This window comes from Vanellus vanellus (assembly GCF_965231255.1).
Source record: "Vanellus vanellus genome assembly, chromosome: 5".
Taxonomy (NCBI): Eukaryota; Metazoa; Chordata; class Aves; order Charadriiformes; family Charadriidae; genus Vanellus; species Vanellus vanellus.
The window spans coordinates 13,363,052-13,390,921 of record NC_138910.1 but is presented as its reverse complement, the minus strand read 5'-3'; the positions used below and the strand labels follow the sequence as shown (position 1 = coordinate 13,390,921).

Here is a 27,870-nt window from a genome sequence, read left to right as displayed (position 1 = left end):
CCAGGGAGAGGAGATCAGCACCTCCCTCTCCACTTCCCCTCCTCAGGAGGGGAATGTGCTGAAATCAGGAGCCAGGCCTGCAAGAGGGACTCACAACTGTCACAGCATAGATAATAAGAAAAATAATTAACAGAACAGGGTCCTTTGGGCGATACGAAACAAGACACAGAATTATGCATGTGACAAACCTAATGCTCCCTTCTGGCACTCCTGGAAGCCACGTGCCGGGGCTGAGCCTCAGGCTAGGAGCCAGCAACTCCTGTCAGCTCTTCCTATCTTTGCTTCTGGAGGCCTTAGATATACTTTGTACTTCCACAGTACATGACAAACACAGCTTAGTCATGCTTCACTATTCCCTGGGAGCTGGTTAGTATCATTCCCCCGTTATACTAATGGAGAAAATGAGCCAGAGAAAGGTTAAATGACCTTCTCCAAAGCACACAGCAAGTCAGTGATGGAATCGAGATCAGACCCCAGGGCTCTTGGCTACCAAATCTCATGCTAGATTAACGCATAGTGCCTCTACGCAGGTCCAGCTGTGGCTGAACTTTTCAAACGCTTATCCACATTTCTGAACTAGCCAACCATCCCAAGAAACCCAGCTCCTGAAGGGTGAGTCTGGCCTTTGCTCTCAGAAGGTGTTAATTACATGCCTGCTCTGGAGTGTTGATATGACGATCCGATCCGTTTGCAAATGCTACTCCAGTGATTGGTTTGAAGGGCCTGGCATACACATGCAGGAGAGAAGGGGGGTAGCCAGCATATTCATTACAAGCTGGATCCTTATTCACCAGTAATTTTGTTTCTATTGAAGAAAAACTTGTCTGGTACATCATTCTTCTTTAAAAATCAATAGATGTTCAACAGGGAACCATACTAAACTGCATACAGTAATATGATGCAGTTGCTGTATGAGCAATTGCTTTTCCCAAAGCAACATTTCTCAGTGATAAATCCAGCCAGAGCTAGAGAAGCATCCTCTTAGAAGAGGCTCCTTATGCAAGTAGCACACCATTCTGATTAAGCAGCTTCCAAATTAAGCTAGGGTCCCAGCTACTGCTTCTGGGTTGCCACTGAGGCCCATTTAGGACTTCTCAGTGGAAACAAGGATGAAAAGCGAATCCTCTATATTCCAGGCAATGGAAAACTACCATCAGCTTTAATTGCATGGGATACATCACACATCTACTCGGGCTCAATGCTGTATACTCAGGGTCAGCTCTAGGAAGAGTCAAAAGAGGCAGATGCTTATAGCTGCAGAGCATGCAGGTGACAGCAAAGCTGTGGCACCCTGGGACCGCACCAATATTCAGAAATATAGATGGATGGCTGCTGCCATGGGGGGGAGAAGCAGGATGGGGACTGGCCTTTGGATCGACAGCCATGTCCCTTCTTCGGCTCGCAAGAGGAGCAGCAAGCTGGCTCTGGTGTCTCTGGCCCTCCTCTCTCCCCAGGGCAGGAGAGGAAAAGTTTTGCTCCAACGTGATCCCGCCTCATTGGGGGTGACAGTGTTTGCTATGCTCCTGAGACACCTTGAACCAGATGTTTTCTGGAGGGTAGCCATATGTGCACGCTTCAGAGAATGGGGAGTGGGAATTTTTTTGTAACGCTGTTTGAACATATTTATAAAACCTGGGCCAATTTACTTTTTTTTTTTGGTTACATTTTCCTCCCTCTGTTTCAGTAGATGAATTTTTTCAAAACCTCAGAGATGGAAACTGAGCCAAATTTTCAAAACTTGTGTGTGGGTTTGTTCCTATTTTCCTGGAAGAGTTAGTCCATCTCTCAGACCATCACATATTATCCTACGTGCCACCTCAAGTCTCTCTTGACATGTGGCTGACAGCTCTTCTCTCCCCCTCTCATCCAGTTGGCAGAGTCACAGAGCACTTACAGCACCTTGATGTGGCCCCAAGCCGCACGGAGACCTTTGATCTCCTATTTGCCCATCACTTTTAGATGTGCTACCAAAAAGTCATACTGTAAAATTCCTCTTCTCCTGATGCACGGATTATCGCTCAAATATTCGCTAGCAGCCCCCCCACCTGCCTACTTAGGCTGATAAACATGCTCAGTTCTGTCAGGCTTTCCACAAACTCTGGATGAGTTCAACATGACTTGTATGCAAATACTGAGAGTTGGCTCGTGAACTTAAGTTATTGCCAACCAATCCCTTCTCTTTTCTGTGGTTTTTATACCTTTGTGGTGGCACAGAACAGTAGGCCTAGCACCTAAACATCTGGATATAAAGTGATATGCAAGTCACCGTGGTGAGCCCTGCCTATAAAACTGACATATCACCAACCTAACCAGAGCAAGAGAGAGCATTTTCAGCAATGCAAAAGGAATCTGCTCTGCAGCCCCATCCTGTAATGCTGTTAAAACACATTAGGTCCAAGCCTCCAAGGCTTTTGCCAAAATATCCTGACCTTGTGTTTTCTCGCACCCCACTCTCTGAAATACAGTCTGCAAACTTAATTATTCTCAGTGTGTTACTAAAACAACTGAACCTCTCATGGGTGGCTGCTTTTGTGATAGGGTATCACCAATTTTCATTTTATCTAGAATATGAGATATTTTTCCAGTCGGGCCCGCAATTCGCTGTGTAAGGATGCTTCCCATCAGCCAGTGCTGCTCCAAGATTGCCTTTCACACAGCACTGGCTGTGCAGACACTGGCCATGAGTCAGCCGAAAACCTGGTTCCTCCGATGATGGGCAAAAGCGTACAGACTACCACGCCAGTGAGGTCATTTGCAGAGAGGTAGATAGTACCGCCTTGCAGGTGATTTGAAAGACCAACTATTTTCTCTGGCAAAAAAATGCCTCACCCTCTTGTCCATGTACATCTGGGGCAAAGCTGCTTCTTTGCTGTCCTATACCTGCAACTTCTTCTATGCATTGGTCCAGCCCAGCAACTTGACAGTGCTGCAGCATAGCATTCTATTTAAGTTATTTATACCGAATTAATTAAAATTCACATTCTGTGCTTGAGCAAATGCACACATTTTAACTAAGAAAAAAAAAATTACACTTTGAACAAAATTTGGGCCAGACTCCAAAGTTCCCAGAATCCCATAATTACAAAAATTCTCCTTCCATCCTTTCCTGTCCACACCTCTTCCCCTCCTACCCAAGGGGTATAAGTCAGGGATAGCACAGATTTGGGGTATGGCAAATTTGGACTCCTTGCAGACCAGCAGAGGAAAGCAAACTCTATAGGTAAGAACCAGGCACCCCAGTGGGGCTTCAGCCCTCCACGCTTATACAAGGGCTGAGCTAACCTCACCTGGCACAATATCAGAGGAAAATCTCCCTCTGAACTATCCCAGGCTCAACCAGAGAGGTTAAAACCTGCACTTTCAATCACACTTTTGTTCCCTGTGTAAGGAAACTGTGCAACCCCAATTATGGATTTAAATAGCTGCAATGTCTAATCACAGGTTTCTCACCTTCACCATATTCTTTACCATGCAGGTCAGGCAGCTTCTTTAAAAAACATCAATGGTCCTTTGAAAGTTTCTGTTAATTTCAGAGACTGATTCTCCCTTTTTTTCTCACATCACTATGTTATCTGCCCCCCTCCAGCCCCCAAGACAAGGATGCAACTTTAATTAGAGCATTCTTTTGTCCGATAGGAAAAATCACAGTGAGCAAGGATGGTATTTGTTTTTCTAGGTTTCTCTGCAGCAGAGCTTTCAGCTGCCGTCCTACAATCTGGATATAATAAAAAAAAATTATCATGCTCTTTGCTTGCTCACGTCCTCATTAATACCTCAACCAGCAAGGTAATTTCTCAGCCAAACGTGACTTAGTAGGGGGTAAAGCTGGCGTAAGGCAGTGCGATACTAATACAAGCCATCAGAAATAGCGGTAACTCAGCTCAGTCATTTTGTCTTAGAAAAGCATTGAGTCAAACCCTGTAGTCAGGGACGAAGGGCATGTCATTCCTGGCCGATAACAGGACAAGCCTGTGGACTATTTAACCTTTGGCTATGCCCATGTAGTTGTGGTCAATGTTAACTTGTTTGCACGTTAGTCTCTCCATGCTATATGAGACTTTACTCTTTCAGCCATGCTGAAGCCCCACTGTCCCAGTGTAAGTGTGTGGGACTCGCAGACTTTCATAAGCATTTTGGAGGCTTATGTCTTCTTTGGAGATGCAAGGCTGAGGGCAATTGATTAAACTAACAGGTGGAAATACACCAGTAAAGGGTCCAGATCCCACCTCTGCCACAGGTTTTCTGTGAGTCCATAGTGAGTTTTGGCTATGTCCACATTAGCGAAGTGTAGAGACCTCCGAGGTTGTGCAGACTTTGACTGGTACCTTCAAAAAGCACAGCCTTGCTGCAGGCCTAGCTGTGTTAGATGCAGCACTGCACTGCCTTTCAGATCTGCTATAAACTCATGTCTCAACATCACAGCCTTTTCAGAGGGCAGGTTTGCTCTTAATCCCCCCAGGCCTCGGATTCTCATCTATAGCGTGAAATTATTAGTGCTTTCCTGCCTCACAGAAGCCCTGTGAGGATAAATGTTGGTGAGGGGTCCTGATCATTTGGCAACAGAAAGTGTTCTTGACAGAGTTTAGACCCAACGCTGATAGCCTACATCTGTGGATCAACTCTGACCTGACCTCTGCCACTGAATTTCCTGGTTTGCACAATGCTTTTTGCCCAGGCAACACAATCTGCTGAGACTTATTCTCTTCAGGGTTCAGTGGCAGCCCAGATCTGGACAGGATTGAAGGTGCCCAAGGGTAAAAGTGATCTTTTCCAAGCAGCACAGGTTTTGAGAGTTTTACTGCAGTGCTCTGGAGCTTTCTGCCAAGCAAGCAGGAAAGAGACTATGTTCAGCCAGAAATCTGCATGAAACCCGACGTCTGACAAACTAATCTATCGTACACCAGAGACTTTCAATAAACTTAGGGTGCCAAACCTGCTGGTTGAGGGTCCTAGAGTATATTTACAATTTGCCATATTTCTGCGAGCTGCAACCTGAAGCAACTCTTTCGGGACATCAGTCACTCCATTCGGTCTTCAGCTCCTAAGCCTGCATGATCCAGAGTTGTTTTAATGCTTATACCACCAGGAGTAATAATAGCCAGGAAAGGGTGCACCCGGGCTGCTGGGCTCCCCCTAAACCAACCTCTTTAAGTTCATATAGCACCTTCCCTGCTCCCCAAACTAACTGTATCTCCTTTCTTGCACCTACCTACTTGGTATTAACAGGCACATTCATTTCAGCTCTAAATCAAGTATGAAAATCACCCGCATCAAAGCACCCAGGCTAGCATCACCAGCAGCTTAGTAGCTTCACATTTATTGCAGAGAAATCTGGCAGTCCAGAATGACGTGCACTTTACTTGCCCATTTTAAGTCCCTTCATGCAGCCTTTGTTCACTACCCTCTACCTCCAGGCTCTTCCTGGTAATGACGATTTGTGACAAGGACTCCTGAGCTGCAGTTCCCCATGCGACAACCATGAGAGACAATCCTTTCCCATCTCCTGATGGAGCTGACAGCCCCCTTGGCAGGCAGAACTATGAAGACTTCTGGTCATGATGCTTTCTGGCTGGTTTTCTACAATAACACCTCCACTCACTGCGAAAGGCCAACCCTTGTAGCCATGCTTCTCACAGCCGCAGCCCCAGCAGGCTACTGCCCCGAGCTGACACCCCCACAGTTTCCTTCTGGGAAAAGTCAAATGTTTCCCTTAGGGCTTCCCAGCCTCTCTCTGTGCAGCCATTTGTTTGGGTACCATCCTCCTGTTGTCCAAGCTGTTTCCCTTCAGCTTGCCATCGTGCCAGATTGTCACACGGTGTCTCAACCGTTCTCCTTTAAACCTTTTATGTTCTCCTCTCCAGAGAACTCTTGTGAAGCATGCTTTTTGGCTTGATTCCAAGCAGGGTCTTTCATATCATCATTTCTTTACAGGCTCCTGTCTCTGCCCAGCCAGTAATGAGAAAGTCTCGAGGAGTAAGGCTCCTTGAGAAGGTGGGATGTCACAGCTACACTAAGTACCTCCTCCACAAAACCTACCCTCCCCAGGGGACTGGGCGCTCTGCCTACAGCACAGCTGAGAGAGCAGAGCGCTGCTTCTTCAACATGCAGGTGAAATCACTGCCGTGGGGATGGGAGAAGGCCAGAACGTCTCTGTTATGGACAGGGAAAGGAAGAGAAGGGCAAAGGAAGAACATTGGAGAGTCGAGCTGGGACATCCTGCAGGAATGGGGATGGAGGTTTCCGCCTGCCCCACCACCATTGCCTCCAACATCCCCATCACAGCACGGGCACACTGGCGTAGGGCGAGGGGTCTGCGGCTGTCTGGCTGCCCAGGCAGGCTGCTGCTCTCCATGGTTTCTGACAGCATCTAGATCTGACCTTGAGCTACAGCAAGCAGATACCGTCAGTTCAAACAGTTGCATCTTTTAAGTCACCGCTTTTTAACACAGGTCTCTTTTGCTGGCCCATCGAGTTAGGAAATTCAGCTTATCTCCTTTGTTAAACCATTTATTATACAGCAGCTCATTCAAGCTGTTCTTCCCAGTCCATTCACCAGCTGTATTACTGACAAAAGAGCAGTGTCCCAGTCTTCTAGCCTTTGTTCTGGTACCAGAATAATCTCCTCTGTGGCTCTTCTGCCGTGGCGGCATATATACAACTTGTGTCTATAATTCAAAACTATAGCTCATTATGTGACACTAATCTGCGAGAAACTGCCACCCATTTCCTCACCATTACTCTTTGATTTCAGATGTTTAGGTAGAGCAAATAGACCCTCAGTTAATAAAAGCAAACTGCTCACTAGGAATGCTGTATAGCTGAGTTAAATTTGAAATCTAATAAGGGGAAAGAGATTGAAAGTAAAGACAATAAGCATTCCAGATCATGCTATTAGAGAGGGATGGAAGTTTCTACGTAGTCAAGGCTGCAATCAGTTTCCATTTCAGCTCCTTTATTGGCTTTGACTTGGAAGGTTTCTCAGGTCTGAAAAATTCAAGGTTTATTCTTGATTAAAAGAAGAAAGTGTTTTGCAAAAAAGCAGGACAATTGGACAAAATGGCATTGCTGATAGCTAGCACAGAAAAAGCAGGATTCCAATTCCCAAAATCATCAGTTTTTTCCCTCATCATCAGCATGAGGGGATTTATGTGCCTTGTTTTTTGAGCTGTTCAGATCATATTTTCAAGTTTTTTCTCAATAATAATGAGGTCTAGAAAATTGTTTTTCCTCCCATTAAAGAAAGCTCAAATAGTAATCAAATGCACTCAAGAGCTGAAAAAAGCAGCAAATGTTTCAAAACAATCACTCATTCACAGAAGAAAAACAGTACATTAAAATACTAGCACTACATGTAAAACAAAAACAAAACATGCAAACTATGAGTCAAAATGAAGGTTATGAATTTTTGAAATGTGTGTTTTTATACTTAATGAAACGTGGCTCATAATATGGGTAGTGTGAGATTTACAATGTTCTAAACTATTCATATCCTTACTTGCAAACGTTTGGATTTTACAAATGATGTGACAAGTAAATACATTGCTTAGAAACCATGATGGGCTTTTGAAACTAATTCTTTTGTTTCTGGATTTTGACTTGGCAGGTGCAGTGGAGTTATCAAACTCCTCTGGTTAGCACTCAGACAGCACCAGTCATTTGGGGAGGGCTCTCAGATAAGGATAAAGCTTAAAAACCTGAGGCTCGTGTTATTCCAGCTCCCTGTCTGCATGGCATGCCCTCAATACCTCTTACAGTTTCAGTCACGCTGTGTCCAATTCCTGAAACCAAAAACCCTCGTGAGCCCCAGGATCTTCTTTTCTTCTAGGAAGCGTTTTCTATGAAGCTTTGAAATGCAGGATGAACTAAGCCAAAGAGATGCTGTGGTGAGGTCATACTGCTTTTAAATAGAGACAGAAAGAACTAGTCTGAAATAATTTATAACGCTATCATCTGAGCGAATGATGTTAACCAGGAAATTGAGAAGTAGGAGTACTTATAAACCCCACCCTGATCCCAAACTCCTTCCACAACCCCAGAATAGCTGGCATTACTACTAATATGATCTACAGTAGCACATTTAAACATGGTTAACATTTAAATTTAGGTTTCATAAATTACACCCTGTAGAGATGGATAGAGACAGCTCCTATCTCTTTGAGGTATTGTTTCATTTGCAGATTCAAGCAGATGGTGCACGAGCAACTAATGACTCAAAAAATCACCCCTAAAAATAGTCCAGAACAAGGTGTGGATTTATCAGGGAAGGAGGGAACAGAAAAAGCTTTACTTCCCGTTCCCATTTCTCTGGCACAGCTCCAGGAGCTCAGCGCACCCAGAGGACCCACAGTGCTGAGCAGCACTGAGGACCCCGTCTGCACCCCCATATTCATGCCCCTCTCCCTGACACTTCGTGCGGGGTGGAAATGAGATGGCAAAAAGGGAAAGGGCTCAGCTCTCCCCACTTTCCCCACACCAAGCCTGTATCCAACCCAAGAAAACCACCCTGGGAAATTACATCTCCATCAACTCTATCAAGAATTCCTCGGCAGGACCATGTGGCACCATCGAAACTTTCAGTCTCCCAGTCAGGTGGGTATTGTTTCATGAAAACTGACTTTTCCCGGCAAATCCTATAAATACTTGTCACTGCTTCCTCATGAGGCAACACACTGCACTGTATTGTACTTCCAGCGGGAAGTCAAATTTGCTGCCACTCCCCTGTTCATAATGCTATTGTAGCCTCGTGTCGAACCGCACTCATACAAAATCTTGCGGAGACAGGGTCTCCCTCCAGGACATGTGGCTGGGGTTTGAGCAGGGGTGAAGCGTGTCAGCGTTAGCAGCCTCTGCATGGGGGGAAACCTGCCGTGTAGCCGAATTATGTAAACCGTAAATTCCTCTGAGCAAAGTGCCCGTGTTTGTGCAATGCCTGGCAGAAGGCACTGTTCACGGCCGTCCCCAAAGCAATGCTGTTCTGAAGTAATAAATATTAATAATTGCTGGTTACAGATTCCAGCACAGGTAAAGCCGCAGCTTGAAAAGTAAAGTGTTTCTGTATGAAAAGCAGGAGGGCCTCTAGCAATTTGAACAGCTACAGGAAGGTAAGTGTTATTATTTACTGCACAAATACACACAGAAAATATATATTAAATCACACTTCGGTTTCTTCTGTGGAGCAAAACTCTCCCTCCGTTACATATCTTGCTCTTTTCTCTTGTTCATATCATGAGTTCTTCCAGCTCTGCTCCTCACCTCCCTCTCCTTTAATGCTGAATAACCCAAGAAGAAAGCAGTCTCTTCCTCCATTTTCATTAATAGCACAGACTGCTACCACAATGTTATCTGATTCTAAATGTTATACTTAAACTGATTTGTTAGACTGTGCTTAGTCTTTTCTTTTTGGGTTGTCTTATCTGTTTATTATGCAATAAAAAATAGTGGCTCCTGGGGCTCATGATTCAACCGCTCCTGACGTATATTATTTCACTAAACCATAGTTCTTTTCCCTGTTACAAATGCAGCTCTAAATTTCTTAGAGCTTGCCTATGCTCATACTGTGTGTTTCTACCCTCCTCTTATGGCATCCTAAATAAAAATAATGTTTAAAAATAAAGGAAAATGTATGCTAATTATATACAATGGGCCAAGGCAACAGAGTTGCACCAAAATGCATTAGGCTATATCAGCAAGATGAAGCAAACAGGTTGTGGATGAGTTCTAAAAGAAGAGAGAAGAAAGCAATCAGTTACACTGCCAAAATCTCACTATGACTTACGCTAAGGTGTGGAGAAGAACCTCGTACAGAGGGAAAGTCTGGCCATGGCAAATAAACCATAGTCAAATTCAGTGCTGGCAGAGGGATGGTGCAGAATGATTTACTGCAACTCTTCTAGCATTCATGATACCAAGGGAGATACCAGCATTCTGTCTCATTAACCAGTCATTTTGATTGCCTTTTTTTTTTTTAAATTCTAGTAATTTTCTATTCTTTGCAATTATATTAGGAGTCTAAATCCCTCTACATAAATTATAGCTTTCTTTTTGAGGGGGAGACTGGCCACATAAGCTGGAAACACACTCTCCTCTGAAGCCAGAACCTGAAGGGAAAGAGCTTGAGCAGCAACCCTGGACTAATTAAAAGATTATCTTTACCTTGCTCCCACAATGAGCTGGTTCCTGTTGGCATCCAGTGCAAGCTGAGAAAAGTCATGCACACCTGGATAGGTGAAATTCGACACCCAGGGCTTCAGATCTGCAATAAAAATGAGAAAGCAGAAAACAATAAAGCTGCTCTAGAAGCAGTGAGTTCACCCGGATATCCACTAATGGATTTCCTACCGAGTTATCTGTCAGGGGAAGGCTAATTAATAATCTATTTAAAGGGTTTCTATTTATTCTGATTCTCCGCAGAATGTGCAAAAAAGGGTACGTAAATGCAGGGCTGTCTCAGCAGTTATCTTCACATCCAAGACGGAGTGTCAGAATTGGTTTCGGAGACAACAGCAGCTCAATTTGACTCCTGTTAAAACTGGGGAACCATCTTCAGTGCCAGGGCTAAGTGATGTAAAGGGACTAGGTCGCCCGCTGTAACACCTCCACAGCTTTGCCTTCTGTGCTGAGCAAAGGGAAACTGCTGCCCCCCAGAAAGAGAAGGTGGGGCCAACTGATTGAAAAACAAGTTAGAGTAGAGGTGATCTGCACTCAAGACCTGCCCGCTCCAATGACAGGGTTTACCTTCTCTTTCAGGTTTTAGGTTCTCTTCTAGGTTTCACTTTATCTAACATCTGGGATCCCTATCAGTTAATCCTTCCTTAATTTAGATGGGGGGGTCATCAAACCATCTTTGTGGCTGACGGATTGCGTGATCTTGAGATGGGCTCTATCAACTAGCTGGATTTGCCAATCTAGGCAATTGGCCAAGCTGCAATCACACAGGTTAAATGCAAAGCAATAGATTTGGCTAGGCTATGCTTGTGAAGACAAAGCTCTTCCAGAAGATAAATCTATTAACACAACATCAGTTGAGAGATCTAGGGCAGATAGTCCTCATGTAATAAAAACTACACCTGTTTAAAGAAAAAGTGGAATTACTATTTCTAGGGTACTCTCAGGCATCATGCTAGGGCATTCCCAGAATCTCAGCTTTCAATACAGTTACCCGCTTTGACCTTGTGCATATCACAGATCACAGAATTTCAGCCTCTCACACCTTTACTGCACAAAATAAATGGGGATAGATTCATATGTATCTTTCAGAAAGTCATTCAGCTTTACTGTAAGGATGGATAGATTCATACATATCTTTCGGAAAGTCATCCAGCTTTACTGTGAGGACTTCTCTTGGGAATGTATTCCAACTGTTAACTACTCTGGCTATTAAGTACACGGAGAACACCATATATCTGAGAGAGCAACACACAAATGAGAGCAAATCAATATATCTGTAATCCGTCTGTGACCTGTTGACAAGTAACCCTGCCTCATTCAAGGACTGGCTGTTAGAGATCCAGGAGGCTCAGCATGAAAGGTGATATCTTTTGGCCTCATACCAACAGGATACCAATACACAGGCCAATGACCTGATGACTCATAACAATAATGATGCAGTTCAGATCAATTCAAAAGAGCTCTGAAAAAAAATGATCCATTGTTATTTTATATCCCCAATGATAAATTGAGAAGTCTCACTGAAGGCTGTCAGGTTGAATGTTTTGTTGTAGGCATTAGTTCCCCTTTCCACAGGGGTGAGATGACAATGCTGATGAGGAATCTCATTAAGGCCTTTGGCATCTTGGCATGCTTTGTAGGATTACAGATGTGCAACGGTTTAAAACATTTGATGTATGGATATTTGCTGAGCAATTTCAAGTCCCTTCTCCCTCCAGGGACAGATGAAACCTAATCAAGCCCTCAGCTATCAAAACCTTAAGAAAACACATATAAAAGTCCCTACATGCCACTTGTCCTGCCTCCCTTTCCAAAGCAGAACCTTGTTGTGGTGCTTCTGCCCTGAACACCACCACGTTTCATAAGCCTCCTCACCACGGAGCTGGACACCATCAGGCCTGGTCCCATGCCCCGCCTAACTGGACACTGCCAGGACCTCTCCAACAAGGAGACCTCTGTCCTCGCAATCTAAAAACCCTATTGCCAGGAGCTGGAGGCTTCCAGCATTCCTGTCACACGCGTAACCACACACAACACGTGTACCTCCTCTGCTCTCCAATGAAAAGGCGTGAGTTAAGGAATAACTCAGCCCCTCTAACCTTCAAGCATCTCCACCTCCTACACTCCTCTGGGACCCTTAATGATGTACTAGCACCAGGGAGGCACTGCAGTTTCACCTCTGGCATTCTCCTAACTAATGGGGCCCTGTCTTCTTTTCCTGTAGCTCTTTAGCTGCAGAGACATTTCTGAGCCAAGCAGCAGAACCTGCAACAATAACACCTTTCAGGCAGGTTAGCTGGCTGACATGTGCTGCGGATCTCCTGGCATTTCTGTTGGCTGATGGGGGTGGGATTAGGGGATTGCTATATAATGATGATACCTTTTAAGGATCCCGCTTTTAGGCCATAATTTCTCTTGTCATTTTACCTCCTCTCCTACCAACTCTTTCCTACTAACTAACCCACTATTACAGTGCAGTGGCAGGAAGAATATTTCTTCATCTGCTGCTCTAAGCAAAAGCTCCTCACTTCAGAGAGGTACGCACATCAGTTCTTCCTTTTAATGGCAAGCTCTGTCAAATTACAGGTAAAAATAATTAAAAAAAATTAAAGGCAGTAGGTGGCTTGAATCTTTCCATGTTGGCTGAAATGTCAATCAAGCCCAAGAAATAACAGGCAGTATCTTGATTTCTATTACTACTGCAGGTGGTACAACTTATAAAGAAACCCTTCCCAGTTATTAAATTAAAGGCTGCAAGACATGCATCCTCATAGCAAAATTAAGCTTTTATAGGCATGTAGTTGGAGATTATTAAACCCAGCATGGTCCCAGCTAAGAATGTCTAAATGTGAGTTGTCAGAATTAATGCCAAATGGCACGTTTTCCCTCCCAACCTTCTTTCTTCCTGTTAAGAGGGAAGGGATAATGTGGAATGGAAATGCAACCAAGAGTCAGGACATGGTCTTTTTTCATTCAACACATTCAAATCTACTGCTCAGACCACAGGCATCCCTAAGGAGGGTTCCAGCCTTTCATTTTGAAACTAGCTCAGTTCTGCAAGGTAAGCGCTGCTCTGGGTCTACCCTGTATTAGCTGAAGTTTACACATATGGACCCAATGAACTCCAGAGTTTGCTTGTATTTGACCTTTCTCAGAAGGCTGATTTATCCAGTGCTGACTCTTTAATTTGGCTGGAAACCTTCAGTGCTGGGGCATGTTTACATTTGCAAAAGTATCTGTTTAAAAACAGTTTGAAAAATTAAAAACCAAGGCCCTGGCTTTGCATGTCGGCAGCAGGAGCCGGAAAGCAAGGAACCACATGGCTTAGGGGCAAAATGTTCATCAAGGCCTCCTTTGTGCTTCTCATCTCTAACCTTTTCCAGGGGGTTAAAGATCCATGCTCTCACTTCCTCCACATGAGGACCAACAAACAAAAGTTTAATAGTTTCCAACACTGTCCATCACCAGACATCTGATTCAGAGCCTCTAAAGCTCCGCAAGTCCCTTCACAGCTCAAGGTGGTTCAGGTATCCAGCTGCAAAGAAGGTAAAGCTTCACAGGAAATGTAAGTCTGCAGACACAGCTGTGCTCAGGCTATTATGCATGCATAAGACAAGGTGAAAAGAGGCCCTCTGCCATTTCAGAGGGTGGTCCCTGCAGCCTGCTATCACGCTGCTCTGCACCGGCTTCCTGAGAGTACAGGACTGGGATGAGGAGTAGTCAGCTGCACAAAGGACGGTGTGCCAAATTGCAGAGCTGGGTTTAAAGGCTTCATCCAGAGGCTCTTCAAATCACTGGCGGTTTTCCACTGAGCTTGATGGGGTTTGGATCAGCTTCTAAAGATGTGGTAAACCTGGTAATACTTGAGCCTTCATCTCCTCAAAACCAGCTGCTCCCCACCTCACCCTTACACTGTGTGTTTTGGAGGAAAGAAGCATGTAAACACTGAGTTGAGACTTCCCTGTCTGAAGGACAGCATTTACTGCTTCATCTCACTTGAGCCCACTTGTAGCTCGCATCTCCAGCAAGCTGTAACAGCTTTGTGCATCCAGCACACACCACGCAAGAGCAGAGAGGTTAAATGACCATGCCTTGGAATTGCAAAGCCATTGCTAGGTGCACGGAGCACGGCCAACCACTGTGTTACTCAAGACCATCTCTTCCAGAATAATTCTCAGCATGGGTTTCCTAGTCTGGAGCAAAAGAAGCTAAACTAAACAGGGCCAAGGATTCTTTGTGCAAAATAAGGGTATACCCACATATAAACTACCCATGCTTCTATCTGAGCTAGCTTTGAATACCAGCGAGGCTGCATGAGCAAAAACCTTGTCTTGAACTATTTCTCCTGAGCCCAAGTATTTCTCCTGTGTTTTGGGCAGAGCTTGCACCCAGTATGAATACCACACTGCCAGTTGCAAAGTCATTATCTATACTGGAGCTGGCTAGTTGAAAGCCAATTCAGGCATGCGTACATGATCCCTGTTCATACTTTTGAGTAGCAGTGTAGTTGCTGCTCAAGGTGTTCACACATTGAGTCATTCTGGAATAGCTGCTCATGACTAGTGCCAGGTATAGTCACTAGTTGTGCTACCACGTAGAAACATGAGTCTCCAACTGAAAACAGGAGGACTGCACAGAAAAACTACAAAGATATCAGAAAAAAAGACCTTAAGGGAGGAAAATAGGGAAGTTAAACAAGAAGGAAGATCCAGAGATCCCATTCCAGAAAAGACAACCTGAACCACATACATTACATAAAGCCCCTCTAAAATAAGTAAAGGCTTGTGCAATGAAGTAGAGCATACATATAGCACTGGGGGCCTGCCAAACTCAATGGGAATAAATAAAGACCTGTTCTGCAGATATTCAGACCTACTTTTGTGCAGTGTTAACTTGACCACACATTCAGTGCTTCCCTTACTGCCTCAGAATGGTCTCTTATAAGTTCTCTTAACTCAGCTTATGAGTTCATGGCATGTTTAATTACTGTGTGAATATTTCAGCATTCCTGGGGAGGCCCAGATGACAGCTATGACTTCTGTAACTGTACAATCTCCCCTCCTTTTTGTTTGCTTCAGCAGTGGCACAGGGCAAACTATGTATAGTGAGTGGCAGATACTCCAGCTTGCAAGTACTCAACCACTTAGATCTTTTTCAGACCACACATTAGCCTGAAGGACTCTCACTGTTGGATCCCAACAATGACTAACAGATGCAAATCGCTTTGTAACATAAGGTAAAGTCTCAGGCTGCCTTCTTGGTATATACTGACGAAATGTCCCCTTTTCAGAATCAGACCTACCATCTCACACCATCCTCTGCTTCAGTTATCCCCAGTATTCAGAGCATTTTTCACAAAGAGACAGTTGCCTGCTAAGACTGAGGCCACAGCTTCCGTTCTGTGTGGGCCACTGACCAGAACCCATCAGAAACAAAGCAAACAAGGCTGTAACCAAAGATCAGAAGGCTAATGACTACCCATGCTACCACCTGTCTTCTCAAATGCAGCGTGTGGACATGTCCGAGGACACACGCAGAGGTCGAACTCTACTTACAGTGTTATCTTTATTAGACTGACAATGAATCATATTTTAATACCAGCCTCATTTTAAATTTTAGCTCTCTGTTGTAGGTCACACCACAGGTTAGTGCAATAGTCGTTGGAAAATAACTTTCACTCCTACCCCGTGCTGAGATGTAAAAGTAGCCTCCACAATACAAAACTGCTCCACAATTCAGCAAATTTATCAGGGGAAGGAGAAATCTTTTGCTGTGCGGGCAGAGCTGAGCAAACAAATGTGTCAGCACTCAGAGCTCAACTTTACTCATGAGGCCAAAAAACTCAAGCTGGCTTTACCCCAAAAGTCCTCCTACACATACGTATCACCCTGCTGTCTTGTCTTCCCATCACCACCTCCACCTCATTACTGGTATTCTCTCTTTCTTTAACCTGATCTGTTGAAATCTTTAATTGTACATTAAATATGTCCTCATCCCAACTGCTGCAATTTCTAGCTTCATTGCCTTCTTAAATCTCTGATATCCACTCACAGTTACGAGGACTCAGAAGGCAGTTGGCAGAGTACAACCCCTTCTACAAAATGGGCCAAACCATCCGTTTCCTTCTCTCTCCCCTCAATACCCAAATCCAACTCGGATGTTCTTCCAGCTGTCTCATTTTCATGGTTTCACTCAGTTTACCCCTCTGACCCCACATTCACCTCCCCTCCCACTCCTGCTTTCTTTTCTAGCAGTCTTCACCTTCCAGCCATGTTTCTACCTCATTTCCTGCCCACTCAATCAATTCTTCCTGTTTTGGCCAACTATGAAACGCCTCCTCAGATGAGAGAAACAATGAGCTAACCCATGAGTGGCCTGAGAATCACTATGATAGCAGTGAGCCATTCCCCTTCAACAAGATCCAAGAAGCAAGAGAGTTGCTAATGCCTGTCCAAGAACATGAGGATAGGAGATAACTGGATGAAGAAAGAATAAGACTTTTTCTCTTGGTATCATGAAAGATGGAATAGTCCCATATCTCAGCTACCAAAGAATAGAAGGAGACAGAAAAAAACGCCCTGCTCTTTACCACCCTGAAGCGAAAAAAACAGAACCAAAGACTCAGGTTGTACCTTCACAGAGCCATGGGAAGCACAATAATCATCATAACCTAGATGTGTTATCGTTCAAAGTTATGTCAAATCTAGATGACTTTGCTCCTCTCCCCTCACTGCCTACAGTTCCTCCTTGAACCAACTTTGCTGAGCTTTTTCCATCCCAAGAGAAAAATGACATCTGGAGAAGCAGGCATGGTCCCAGGTGCCCAACGGTGCTGACATAGGAGTACTCTCTGTCCTGGGCACATCATGAAACTATTTAGTGTCTCAGTGCATCCAATTGTTAAATGGGTTTAGGGATACTGGCTAGTGCATCAAGGCCTAATTATCTGTAAAACACGCAATGCACAGGAGGCACTAGCTGTTGCTAATGCATACCGAGCATCTAGACTCTTTGTTTCCTAAATTTTAATCATTTCTTCAAAACAAGTGTTGCTAAATTGTTTCAATATGGAGAAAAAATAACCTAGTCCAAACCTAATTTTTGCAAAAGTACAATTATGACTGCTTGTTTATTTACTTTTTTTATTATTAATATGGAGCAGCTGGCAAAACACACCAGTCTATCAGGAAGAACCCACTGATTTAATCCCAGATAAAGAAAACAACAGAAAATAAGCGTGAACTCACTCCCAGTATGAGACAGTGTGCAGTTAAGTTGTCCTGGGGGCCTCCCAAGGAAGGAGATCGAAGGACCGTGAGTCACATTCCCAATTCCGCACATTTCTAAAGTTCTTCAGCATTTCTGCTCCATCAGAGAGGCCAGCCTTGGCCCATTTTTTTTTTTTTGCTTGGGTTCCTATTTGCAGATGATGAAGGGCAGGCAGAAGCTCAATCAAGACCAGCCCCAGGGAGAGCCAGGAGACTTCCACTTGCTGGAGTCCGCAGGCCTCAGGCAGGGGGATTGGGAAAGAAGTCATGTAACATGAGAGAGGCTCTTCCCTCTTCAGTGTGGCTCCTGTTGCTCAGACCCCCACAAGACCTCAAACCCCAACCACCATCCAGCATTGCAGACCCTCACTGGCAATGGCCAATTAAGAGCAAGAGGAGATGCCACAGTGCTGCAAGAGTGTAGAATATGGACGCATGTCTATGAGTCATGAGCATGTCCATTTGCCATGCCTGAGATTGACAGGACCAAAGGTGTGTGCCTACACAGCACAGGACCTTATGGAAAGAATGGATCTGGCTTTCCTCAGCAGGCTACCACCCGGGGCAAGCACTACCCTAATGCTGCCTCCCCTCCTCAACAACCCTCCTCAAAAACCTTGCCTCCTACCCCACACAGCTCTGCATGGTGTCAGCAGCCGTAGCCCTGTGTCCCACCTTGTGGGACTCTGCAAACCAGTGCCACATACAGCCCCACTGTTAGCAAACCCCGAGCTTTCTTGTTTTCTTAAGAATGGTGTTGAGTGTTTAAGTCTTGTGATCCATTGTTTACTGAGACAAGCCCTGCAGCTGTCACGCAATCTCCCTCGCTGAAAAAGATAAGGTGAGTGCTCATGCATCACTTGCAGCTTCCTATGACATTCTGATCAGTATAATCCCTCTTCTCAGACAGCAGAGCAAGCTGCATCTTGGCTCCTACAGCCACTGCAGTCTGATGGAAAAAACACTCCTTTATCATCATTCAACCATCGCTCAGTCTACCTTCTCCACATCTGGAGGCAAATTTTTTCACTACCCTTACAGTTACATGTCTACATCAGCCACTTGCACCAGCAAAGATGGTGCAAAATTCAGGAGAACTAGTGAGAATGTAGGAGAGAACACAGAAAACATGGCTAAACTCCTTGAATTTCACCTGCAGGTAGACAGATCTGCCACAGAAGCAGACGTGTCTGATTTTGATGAACATCTGAAACAGAAGCTGACCCTCTTTGCTGGTTCACCAGAGACTGAACTGGAGATGCCACAAGTTTGTACTTTTCAGTTAGCCAAGCCTATGAGGACTCCTGTCTTTTGTGGACAAAGGTCCCACCGTGAGTCAGTTACACCAATGAATTGGAGCAGAGGCTGTAAAATTCTGAAAGACTTTTGAAATGAACCTGTTCTCATAAGGATCAGTGCTTTTAAATTGGAAGCTGGCTAATAATAGTAAAGGATTATCAAAGACCACATTTTACCAATGACCTCCACCTCTTCAATTAACGTGCTGTAAAACAGAGCAATCCCCATGTATAAAATACAAATCTGAATTTTGCAGTTCAAGCACTTCCATTAAAATACATTCTAAGGATTGCCCAATGTTATATAAAGGAAAGGATGGATGATCTATGAAGTCAGAGCTTTTAAGCCAAAGCACAAGAGTTTCTTCAGGATTTTATCTCCACCTCCTAAAGCTAGAAATGATCATAAAAACCTCTAATCCAGTCTACTGCGTATTGCAAATCACAGACTTTCATCCAGCTAATCCTATACTAAACCAAGGAAAATGCTGGATTTCTTAACCACTTGATTCTGCCCTGTTAGAGGAACAACTTGGCCTGTTGGACCTATGGTAGCAGAAGTCACTAGAAACAAAATTATATGCTACAGTTTCCATTTACAGACTTGACGTTTCAGTGCTGCGCACTTTGACTCTGGCCTAGCTCAGCACATACGCATACACTCGGTTTCAAGTACACAATCCCATTGACTTCAAGGTAAGTACATATTAAGTGCTTGACTGAGCTGAGACTGTTTGTAGCTTTCCAGGGTGAAACCCGCATGGTTAAACAAGAATATTTCTTATGAGATTGCTAGTACTAAAGTGAACTTTATCAAAGCATAACGACATCCTTGAATGGAAGGTTTTAGGAGAATGTGATATATTAGCACACATCAGAAGCAGATGTGCTAAATAAATGAGGTCTGCCATACCACTGGCTCACAAACTTATTCGGTTAGGGAACTATGCTAAGTAAACTTTAAAATTGAGAATGAGGTCTCCATAAGGCATGTTTTTGTTTGCACTGAACCACAGAAAAAGAAGAAAAACACTTTGCTTTGCTTTCCACCCTCTTTCCTTTCTCTGAGATGCTGTCTGGGATCTGAAAAGAGGCAGCCCACTTCTATGTCCTAGATCCAACCACTCTGCCAAAGAAAGAACCGTGCACATGCTGCTGTTAGCTGCTGCTGTTAGCCCCAGTTACACCAGCAGGATCTCTGAAAATATGAATAAGCTATTGTGCTGTTGACCAGAGTTTTTCATGGCCTAGGTCCATGCATACTACACTGGTAACCTTCTGAGTACCTGTTCCTACACATTGTGAGCCTGCCTCACTCAGTCCTGTTGCTGAGCATGCCCTCCCTCTCCTCATCATCACCACTCACGGTCAGAGGCTGCTCCTTTACTTGAGCTCTTGTACCTCTTTAAAGTTTTACCTTCCCCTACTCCAATATGTAAGAGTTACTCAATCACTCTGCTTCCTGAAGCTTCACCATAAAGTCTTCCTTTTCTCTCCAGCTTGTCATGATTTGCTCTGTCTAAAGCATTTTGTGAATGAAGGGCACACTTCCAAGACCCCTTTCCCTTCTTGAGGCCCCAAGGAACAGCACACTGAATATTTTTTTCAATCAAATCTCATTGCAATTATTTGTGAAGTTCCTCGGACACCATTAATGGGGAAGTGTCAAAGAATGAGCATCATTATTGTTATAATTATTATTATGGAATGAAAAATACATTGAGAGCTGTTGGGTGTAATTTTCAGAAGTTTTGCCTGAGAGCAAATTACTTCCCTAACCACTGTATATTTATGGCTTTATTAGTCATAACTTTCAAACAAATTCTAAATCAACCCTAAAGAAGAAAACAGCTTCATTTGCCACAGTTCCATTTTTCAAGATTAAAAAGAAAATTTCCACAAGCCTTGATTAATGGAAACAAAATCTATACTGAAATGCACTGAAGGTCAAATATTCTCTAGCACCCACAGGATGCCACCAGTTTCCAGTCAAAAATCCATCATTAGTTAATGTTTGGACTCCCTGTATGGAGATTCAAGGGCAGCAAGGCTATGAGCTAGAAGACAATTCTCCCATCACGTATTTTGCCTTCCTTTGATATTCAGGCAGATATACCTCTCATACTTCGCCCCACAATCTTCATCCTTCGTTAACTAAAATTTTGGTTTGGGTTGTCAAAATCTCACTTGCTCAAGAAAAGTGTAAATCTTTATCAGAATTTCCTAAGGGGCTTTCCTAGCTGGCCTTTGGAGTTGATGGATGCTAATGTGCTTTTTTTCCCATCAATATACAGTAAAGGGAATAATGTATTAGTGACCAATTCAACGATAGTGTGGGTGTTTGGTAAAATGTCAAGAACCTTCAAAAGAAATAAATCATACCCTATTATCCTTCAGCCCACAAAGTTAAAACAGCTTTTGCTTTCAGTACAACAAGCGAATACTTAACTGCTCCCCACAGATTTCAGTGTTTGAAGCTGGCCACGTTTCAATAAAATGTTGTTTAAAGAAAGAAAATATTGAGAAAATATATAGCAAGCTACATTCAAGCAACCTGAATCACATTCATCTGCTAGAAGGTAATAATTACAGACAGTCTGAAGTAAAATCCCAGATTTAAACACTCCCAAACTAATTCATTTTGAAAACCTGAGACAACAGACAAAGCAACTTGTCTGTATCTAGGAGAGACTGAGAACTATACAATGGGTTAAACTGAACTCACACCAGCCGTGATGATATGGTCAGCACAGCTGAGATTCGCATCCTGAGAAGATCGGGGATATAAGCTATTTAACCAAGTTCCCCTCTCTCCTATGCTTCAGCATGAGAGCAGCTGAGGTGTTTTTATGGATGAAGACAGGCTGCAATTATTAAAGCAGGGACAAATGATGTTTTTCCAGCTTACACTAACTGCCATGACCCAGAACAGAACAGAAGAAAAAATGGGAAGTCTATCATACCTTTTTCCTGAACATAGTGATTTAATGGATAAAACTAATGAGAAATAAATAATGGTAGAAACTGCAAGTGGAAACCTGTCTACAACTCATTTCCAGTTAAGTTGTGAACATCCAAGTGATTCACATAACACAGATGAGTTTGCAAACTTTTAAGCACTTCCTTGGTAAACAAGCCGAAACCAAGCACTCTGCACCCATTACAAACATATATGCACATCAGTCTTGGCTCTGTCTCTCAAAATAACAAATTTTACATGGTATTGCTGTGGCAGAAGATGTTTCTGGCTTTCCCAAGGGGCATGTTACAAAGGAGCTCCAAATGTCTTTAATGAATAGCAAAGGTGCTTTATGTCTAAGGAACAGCTGTATAACAATGAAGGATACTGCTAAGAACCAGGATAGCGTGGGAGGGGCATAGCCCGGTTGGAATGCAGGGACTGATCCATTGGTTATAAGGTATGCATGGAAAAGACAAGAAAGTTGAGCATGACTGACAAGAATTAGAAACAATTTCTCCGGTGTTTGGCTTACCAGAGTGGTCCACAGTGGAGCTGTGCTGGGATGACATACTGTTTAGTGAAATGGGACTTGGAAGCATGTGTACATGCATGTATAAATAAAAAAGGATGCACTAAGAATATACCTGACTTGTTTTACTAATTTCTCAAGTCACTGAAAAACAAGCAAGCATGAAAGATCCCTAATGCAGCTACCCACTCACAGCCAAATAGGTAATAAGACACCAGAAACAGGCTCCTGGGAAGTAAAAGATCATTTTCTTATTGATCTAACAAGGGAAATCAAACTTTAACTGGATTTCTTATAAGCACAGAGTAGAACAATCTAATTATGAAAAGCCCAAACTGGGTATGTTATTATTGATGGTGAACTGTACAATGAGCATCATTTATACGTCCCAGAGAAACTGGGGCACTGTTGTGTTAGCTTGGTACTGTGCAAACAAACAGGGCAGCGCTCACAGCACAAATTCCTAACCTGTCCCTCACGATCTCTATGCACTCTGCTAGGATAAATCATTCCGATCACAACCCCTTCCCAGCCCACATCTCTCCTGGCAGGGCAAACTTTATCTTGAGCATATAAAATAAGCATATTTAGGACCAGAATTTATGTCCCTTGACTTCACAGAATCACAGAATCACAGAATTTTCAGAGTTGGAAGGGACCTCTAGAGATCATCTAGCCCAACTCCCCTGCTAAAGCAGGACTGCCCAGAGCACATTACTCAGGACTGCATCCAGGCGGGTCTTGAAAATCTCCAGAGAAGGGGACTCCACAACCTCCCTGGGCAGCCTGTGCCAGTGCTCTGTCACCCTCACCGTAAAGAAGTTTTTTCCGTGTATTTGAACGGAACTTCCTGTGTTCTAACTTGTGCCCATTACCCCTCGTCCTGTCACTGGGATCCATTGAAAAGAGCCTGGCTCCATCCTCCTTCAACCCACCCTTTAGATACTTGTACGCCATAATAAGGTCTCCCCTCAGCCTTCTCTTCTCCAGGCTAAAGAGTCCCAGCTCTCTCAGCCTTTCCTCATAAGGCAGATGCTCCAAGCCCTTAATCATCTTAGTTGCTCTTCGCTGGACTCGCTCCAGCAGTTCCCTGTCCCTCTTGAACTGGGGAGCCCAAAAATGGACACAGTATTCCAGTTGTGGCCTCACCAGTGCAGAGTAGAGGGGGAGAATGACCTCCCTCGACCTACTGGCCACACTCTTCCCTATGCAGCCCAGGATTCCATTGGCCTTTTTGGCAACAAGGGCACATTGCTGGGCCATGGATAATTTACTGTCTACCACAACCCCCAGATCCTTCTCCTCAGAGCTACTTCCCAGCAGGTCCGCCCCTAACCTGTACTGGTGCCTAGCATTCTTCCTCCCCAGGTGCAGGACCTTGCACTTGGTTTTGTTGAACCTCATTAGGTTCTTCTCTGCCCAGCTCTCCAGCCTGTCCAGGTCACGCTGGATGGCAGCACGGCCCTCTGGGGTGTCAGCCACCCCACCCAGTTTGGTATCATCAGCAAACTTGCTGAGGATACACTCTGTCCCCTCATCCAGGTCATTAATGAATATATTAAACAAAATTGGACCAAGTATTGACCCCTGGGGGACACCACTGGTTACAGGCCTCCAACTAGACTCTGTGCCGCTGATCACAACCCTCTGAGTTCTGTCCCGCAGCCAACTCTCAATCCACCTCACTGTCACCTCATCTAGCCCATACTTCCTCAGCTTCCTAATGAGGATGTTATGGGAGACAGTGTCAAAAGCCTTGCTAAAGTCAAGGTAGATGACATCCACGACTCTCCCCTCATCCAGCCAACCAGTTATAACATCATAGAAAGCTATCAGATTGGTCAAGCACGATCTACCCTTGGTAAATCCATGTTGCCCACTTCCAATAACTTCCTGTTCCTCAACGTGTTTGGAGATGACATCCAGAATGAGTGGCTCCATTACCTTCCCAGGGACAGAGGTGAGACTAACTGGTCTGTAGTTCCCTGGGTCCTCCTTCTTGCCTTTTTTGAAGAGCGGAGTGATGTCAGCCTTCCTCCAGTCCTCAGGCACCTCTCCTGTTCTCCATGACCATGACTTGTCTAGACCATTTTTTCTAGGTCACAAGTACTGGCAGGTGGTTTGGGGAATGGACCGTGTAAAGAAACAGGCATTTCTTCATGTCCAAACATAGCAAAAGTAAAAGCATTTTGCATACATAGACTCCTTTCTGCTTAAATGAGGATATCGTGTACTGTGTTTCCTCTCTCTCACCTCTCCCATAGCAATACAAAGAGCTATCAATTCAAACAGGCGGTTGACTAATGTGTATGAGATACAATAAGCAGAGATGAGACACAGAAAATACATCACTTCCCAGGAAATAAGTTAAAAACTAGACAAAAAGGAGTTTTGCTTGGATTATTCCATGACAAGGATATTTTCCAGCCAACTGGATGTTAAGAATATCATAATCTGGAGGAAGAGTACAATAAAAAGAGAGGCTGAGCACAAGTAAGGTGGGAACTGAAGACTGGAGAACAGAAAACATGTTACGGCATCCCCTCTGTATTGCGATGGGAAGCCTAGCTAGCAAGGTTGTGAAAAAGAAACTATTCAGCCCCTTTGTAACGTAAACTGCTGTGTGAATCTGTTCATTCTGGCAGTAAATTAATGCATCCTGTATGACTGAATGGTCTGGGGCCTTACTTATTATTACCGCCCATCCACTGAAAATTGCTGCTGCAACATAATCCTCCCCCCGGCAGCAGGAGCATTAGCAGAGCTGCTGCTGGGTCCCTCTTTCAGTCATTGGTTCGACATTTCCAGTGTATAGCAGGTTGTGATCCATGGGACAATGTATTTGGAGACCCACAGGAAGCCCATGAGCCACACTGCTAAGCAGAGACATCCTCAGAGCAATTTGCAATAGCACATAAGATGTAGATTCCCCTGCTCGTCTCCCCTGCAGCCTAAACCTTCTTGTGCTGGCATCAAAACAGGGTATAGCTTTAAGGTCAATTATATTATGTACTGAGATGTGGTTTTGGAGGTGTGAGCCCTCTTCCATAAAACATAAATACTATGTGCAGTGGAAATAAGGTGCCTTTAATTTTATTCCTGTGTATTTTCCAGCAGAAAATACAGGATAAAACTGTATCATGAAGAAACATGAGGAAACAGGTGCTGAGAAAAAACAATAATTCTGAATATAATTTGGGTTTAAGAGACCCAAAAAATCTGGGTCATTTTCTTGATATGTCTGCGATTTCAATCTTTCTTTCTTTTGTATAACTGTTAAGGTCTAATTAAGTCATACCAGTTTTTGCCCTCTATTGATGAAGAGAGGAAGGGAACAAGAACAGCGAAAGGGTAGGAGAGACTATTTTTTTTTGTGAAAAATTCGTGCCTGATGAAAACAAAGCAAACTGGCAGATTATGAGTGTGTTTATGTAGCCATCACTTCTGTGAAGAAGCACTCATATTGAGTGCCAGAAATGCCCACCAATTGCTCAACATTAGGAATCGGGGCTCTAATATTTCCTACAGAATGATTTATCTCCGTGCTGGATCCTGCAAACATAGCCTCTATAAACTCAAAGTTTGGTGCTCCTGGTTATAGAAGGAACGCACACTTTTCTCTTTTCTTTACCTATAACATCCTCATTATTGTATTATCTATTTAAATATCCAATGGAGTTCCACCACATTATTAACCACAAGAGTTTCTCCTTTCACCCTTCCCCAGTTAGACAGATGGTTAGACCTATTTAGCAATCAAAATCAAGGTTTATTTACTCACTGGAGCACCGGAGCAAGGTTAGAGTCAGTGCCATATCATGTAGTCTTAAAGATTTTGCTAATTTACTTTAATCCATTTAAACCTTTAAAGCATAGATAATGGAAAACAGACAAGAAATCTCTTACACTTTCCAAATTAAGAGACAAGAGTTTCCTCCTCTGCAGAGAAGAGTAAAGCTTTCTAGAAGAATCCTGAAAGGTCAGCGAGGAAGCCTTTGACTACTTTCTTCCTGGAAACCCTATCTCAAAGGTCACAAAACCACAACTAAATTGCCTTTAGCAAAGACCCTAACTAGAGACACATTGCAAGGTACTTAATTGCCTTTAGTGAAGAATGTAACTGGAGATGCATTGCAAAGCCTTAAATGGGAACCAAAATCAATATTTCAACATTTAGGAGGAAACCATTTTTAGCGAGGAGATTCAGCAGCTGATGATGCTGGCACACTCAGCTTAACACACTAGTCTGGGGTGAATTCAGAAATAACGGTGGTACCAATATAATGATCTAACTGTAGTGTGGGTAAGTGGACAGATTGGACAAACAGCAACTTAGCAGTACACACTCATGAAAAATCCAACTGGGATAAGGACAAGAGAATTTCCATGTTGCAAAAGAACAATAAAAGGATTGCCCATTGCAACACAAAGGCCCCCTCTCACATTCTTAAGACCTTGTCAAGTTAAATGCCCAGATGAAAGACAGAAAAACCACTAGCTGAGGTGATAAATACAAAACAAATGCAACAAAGAAAAAGGCAGAACTCCCTGCAATTTTAAAACAATCTACTTCTCTTGCATTCAAGTATGTCCACATTCTCCATCGCTTTTCACTTATTAAGTGTCTGGACCCAGCCAGCCAGGCGAGGTATATAAGCATTACTGAATCCAGTTAGAAAAAAGGAAACTGAAACAGTTTCAGTGTGGCACAAGATTACAGGGAGCCTGTAGCAGAATTGAAAATGGACCAGTAGTCCTAAAACTGCCTGAATTCACTGCTGTGAAACCTCAGAGTTAAAACACTGTAAAGCATCAAAGGGAATACAATTCATCAGGCCACTTGCACTGGCCTGTGGAACACAGGTGTAAGGAAAACAGCACAGACTAAACCATCATCCATATCAACACCAGGAGAAGGACTTCAAAATGGATCATCCTACTGGAACTTGAAACAGGAATAGAAGCTCTTACCTTCAAAAGCAATTGTGGGGTGTTCTTTCCTGACACATTGCTGATGTTCAGCTTCAGAGTATTCAGGTACATTCTGTGATGCTGAGAGATGAAAAGCGAGAAGAAAAAGGCTTGGCAATGACAGGGAAATGGCCTTTAATCTTGAAACAACCATGACTGAAGGGCGGCTGCAGATCTAGCTTCCAAGGTAGGCCCAGGGACGATACCTGAAATACAAATAATTCCACTTTCAGAAAGACGAATGCTTATCCAGAGTGTGTAACATGGGCAGAGAAGGGTGGAGGTTCCCCTTTCATCCCAACCCCACTTGTGTTAAGTACACAAGATAATATTCCACAAACAGCATCTTAAAAAAAAAAAAAAAGACCCACTTTACAACTGTATTTGGGCTTCTAACTTCAAAGAGAAGGGAAGCGCACAGCTCCCTAAATATCTATCTCTGTGGACCTTTGGGGTATATGTCCTTATTCAGCAGCCGGCGTGCAATGGCCAGTGCTGACAACATGAAATCTCAAGTACTCCAGATGTGAATATGTCCCTCAGTGTGGACTCCTCACTCGGTTTCATGACATGTCCATGTTTAAATGCCATGCTACATTCAAGAGATCGCTAAGGAAAGGCCTGCATCAGTCATCACAAAAATACATGTGCAATTAATAGTGTTCTAATACATTT

The 27,870-nt window shown here is 43.7% G+C and overlaps 1 protein-coding gene across 1 annotated transcript in view; it reads right to left on the bottom strand.

Annotated features, from left to right (window-relative positions):
- SEMA5B (semaphorin 5B) overlaps positions 1–27,349 on the bottom strand; it is a gene marked incomplete at both ends in the record, with an annotated part of 136,669 nt that extends 109,320 nt beyond the window's left edge. Inside the window, 2 exons of the mRNA XM_082484342.1 lie at positions 10,153–10,252; positions 27,196–27,349. Of these exons, the coding sequence (XP_082340468.1) occupies positions 10,153–10,252; positions 27,196–27,349 (254 nt within the window). The remainder of the gene's footprint in view (positions 1–10,152; positions 10,253–27,195) is intronic.
- Between the last annotated feature and the right edge of the window lie 521 nt (positions 27,350–27,870).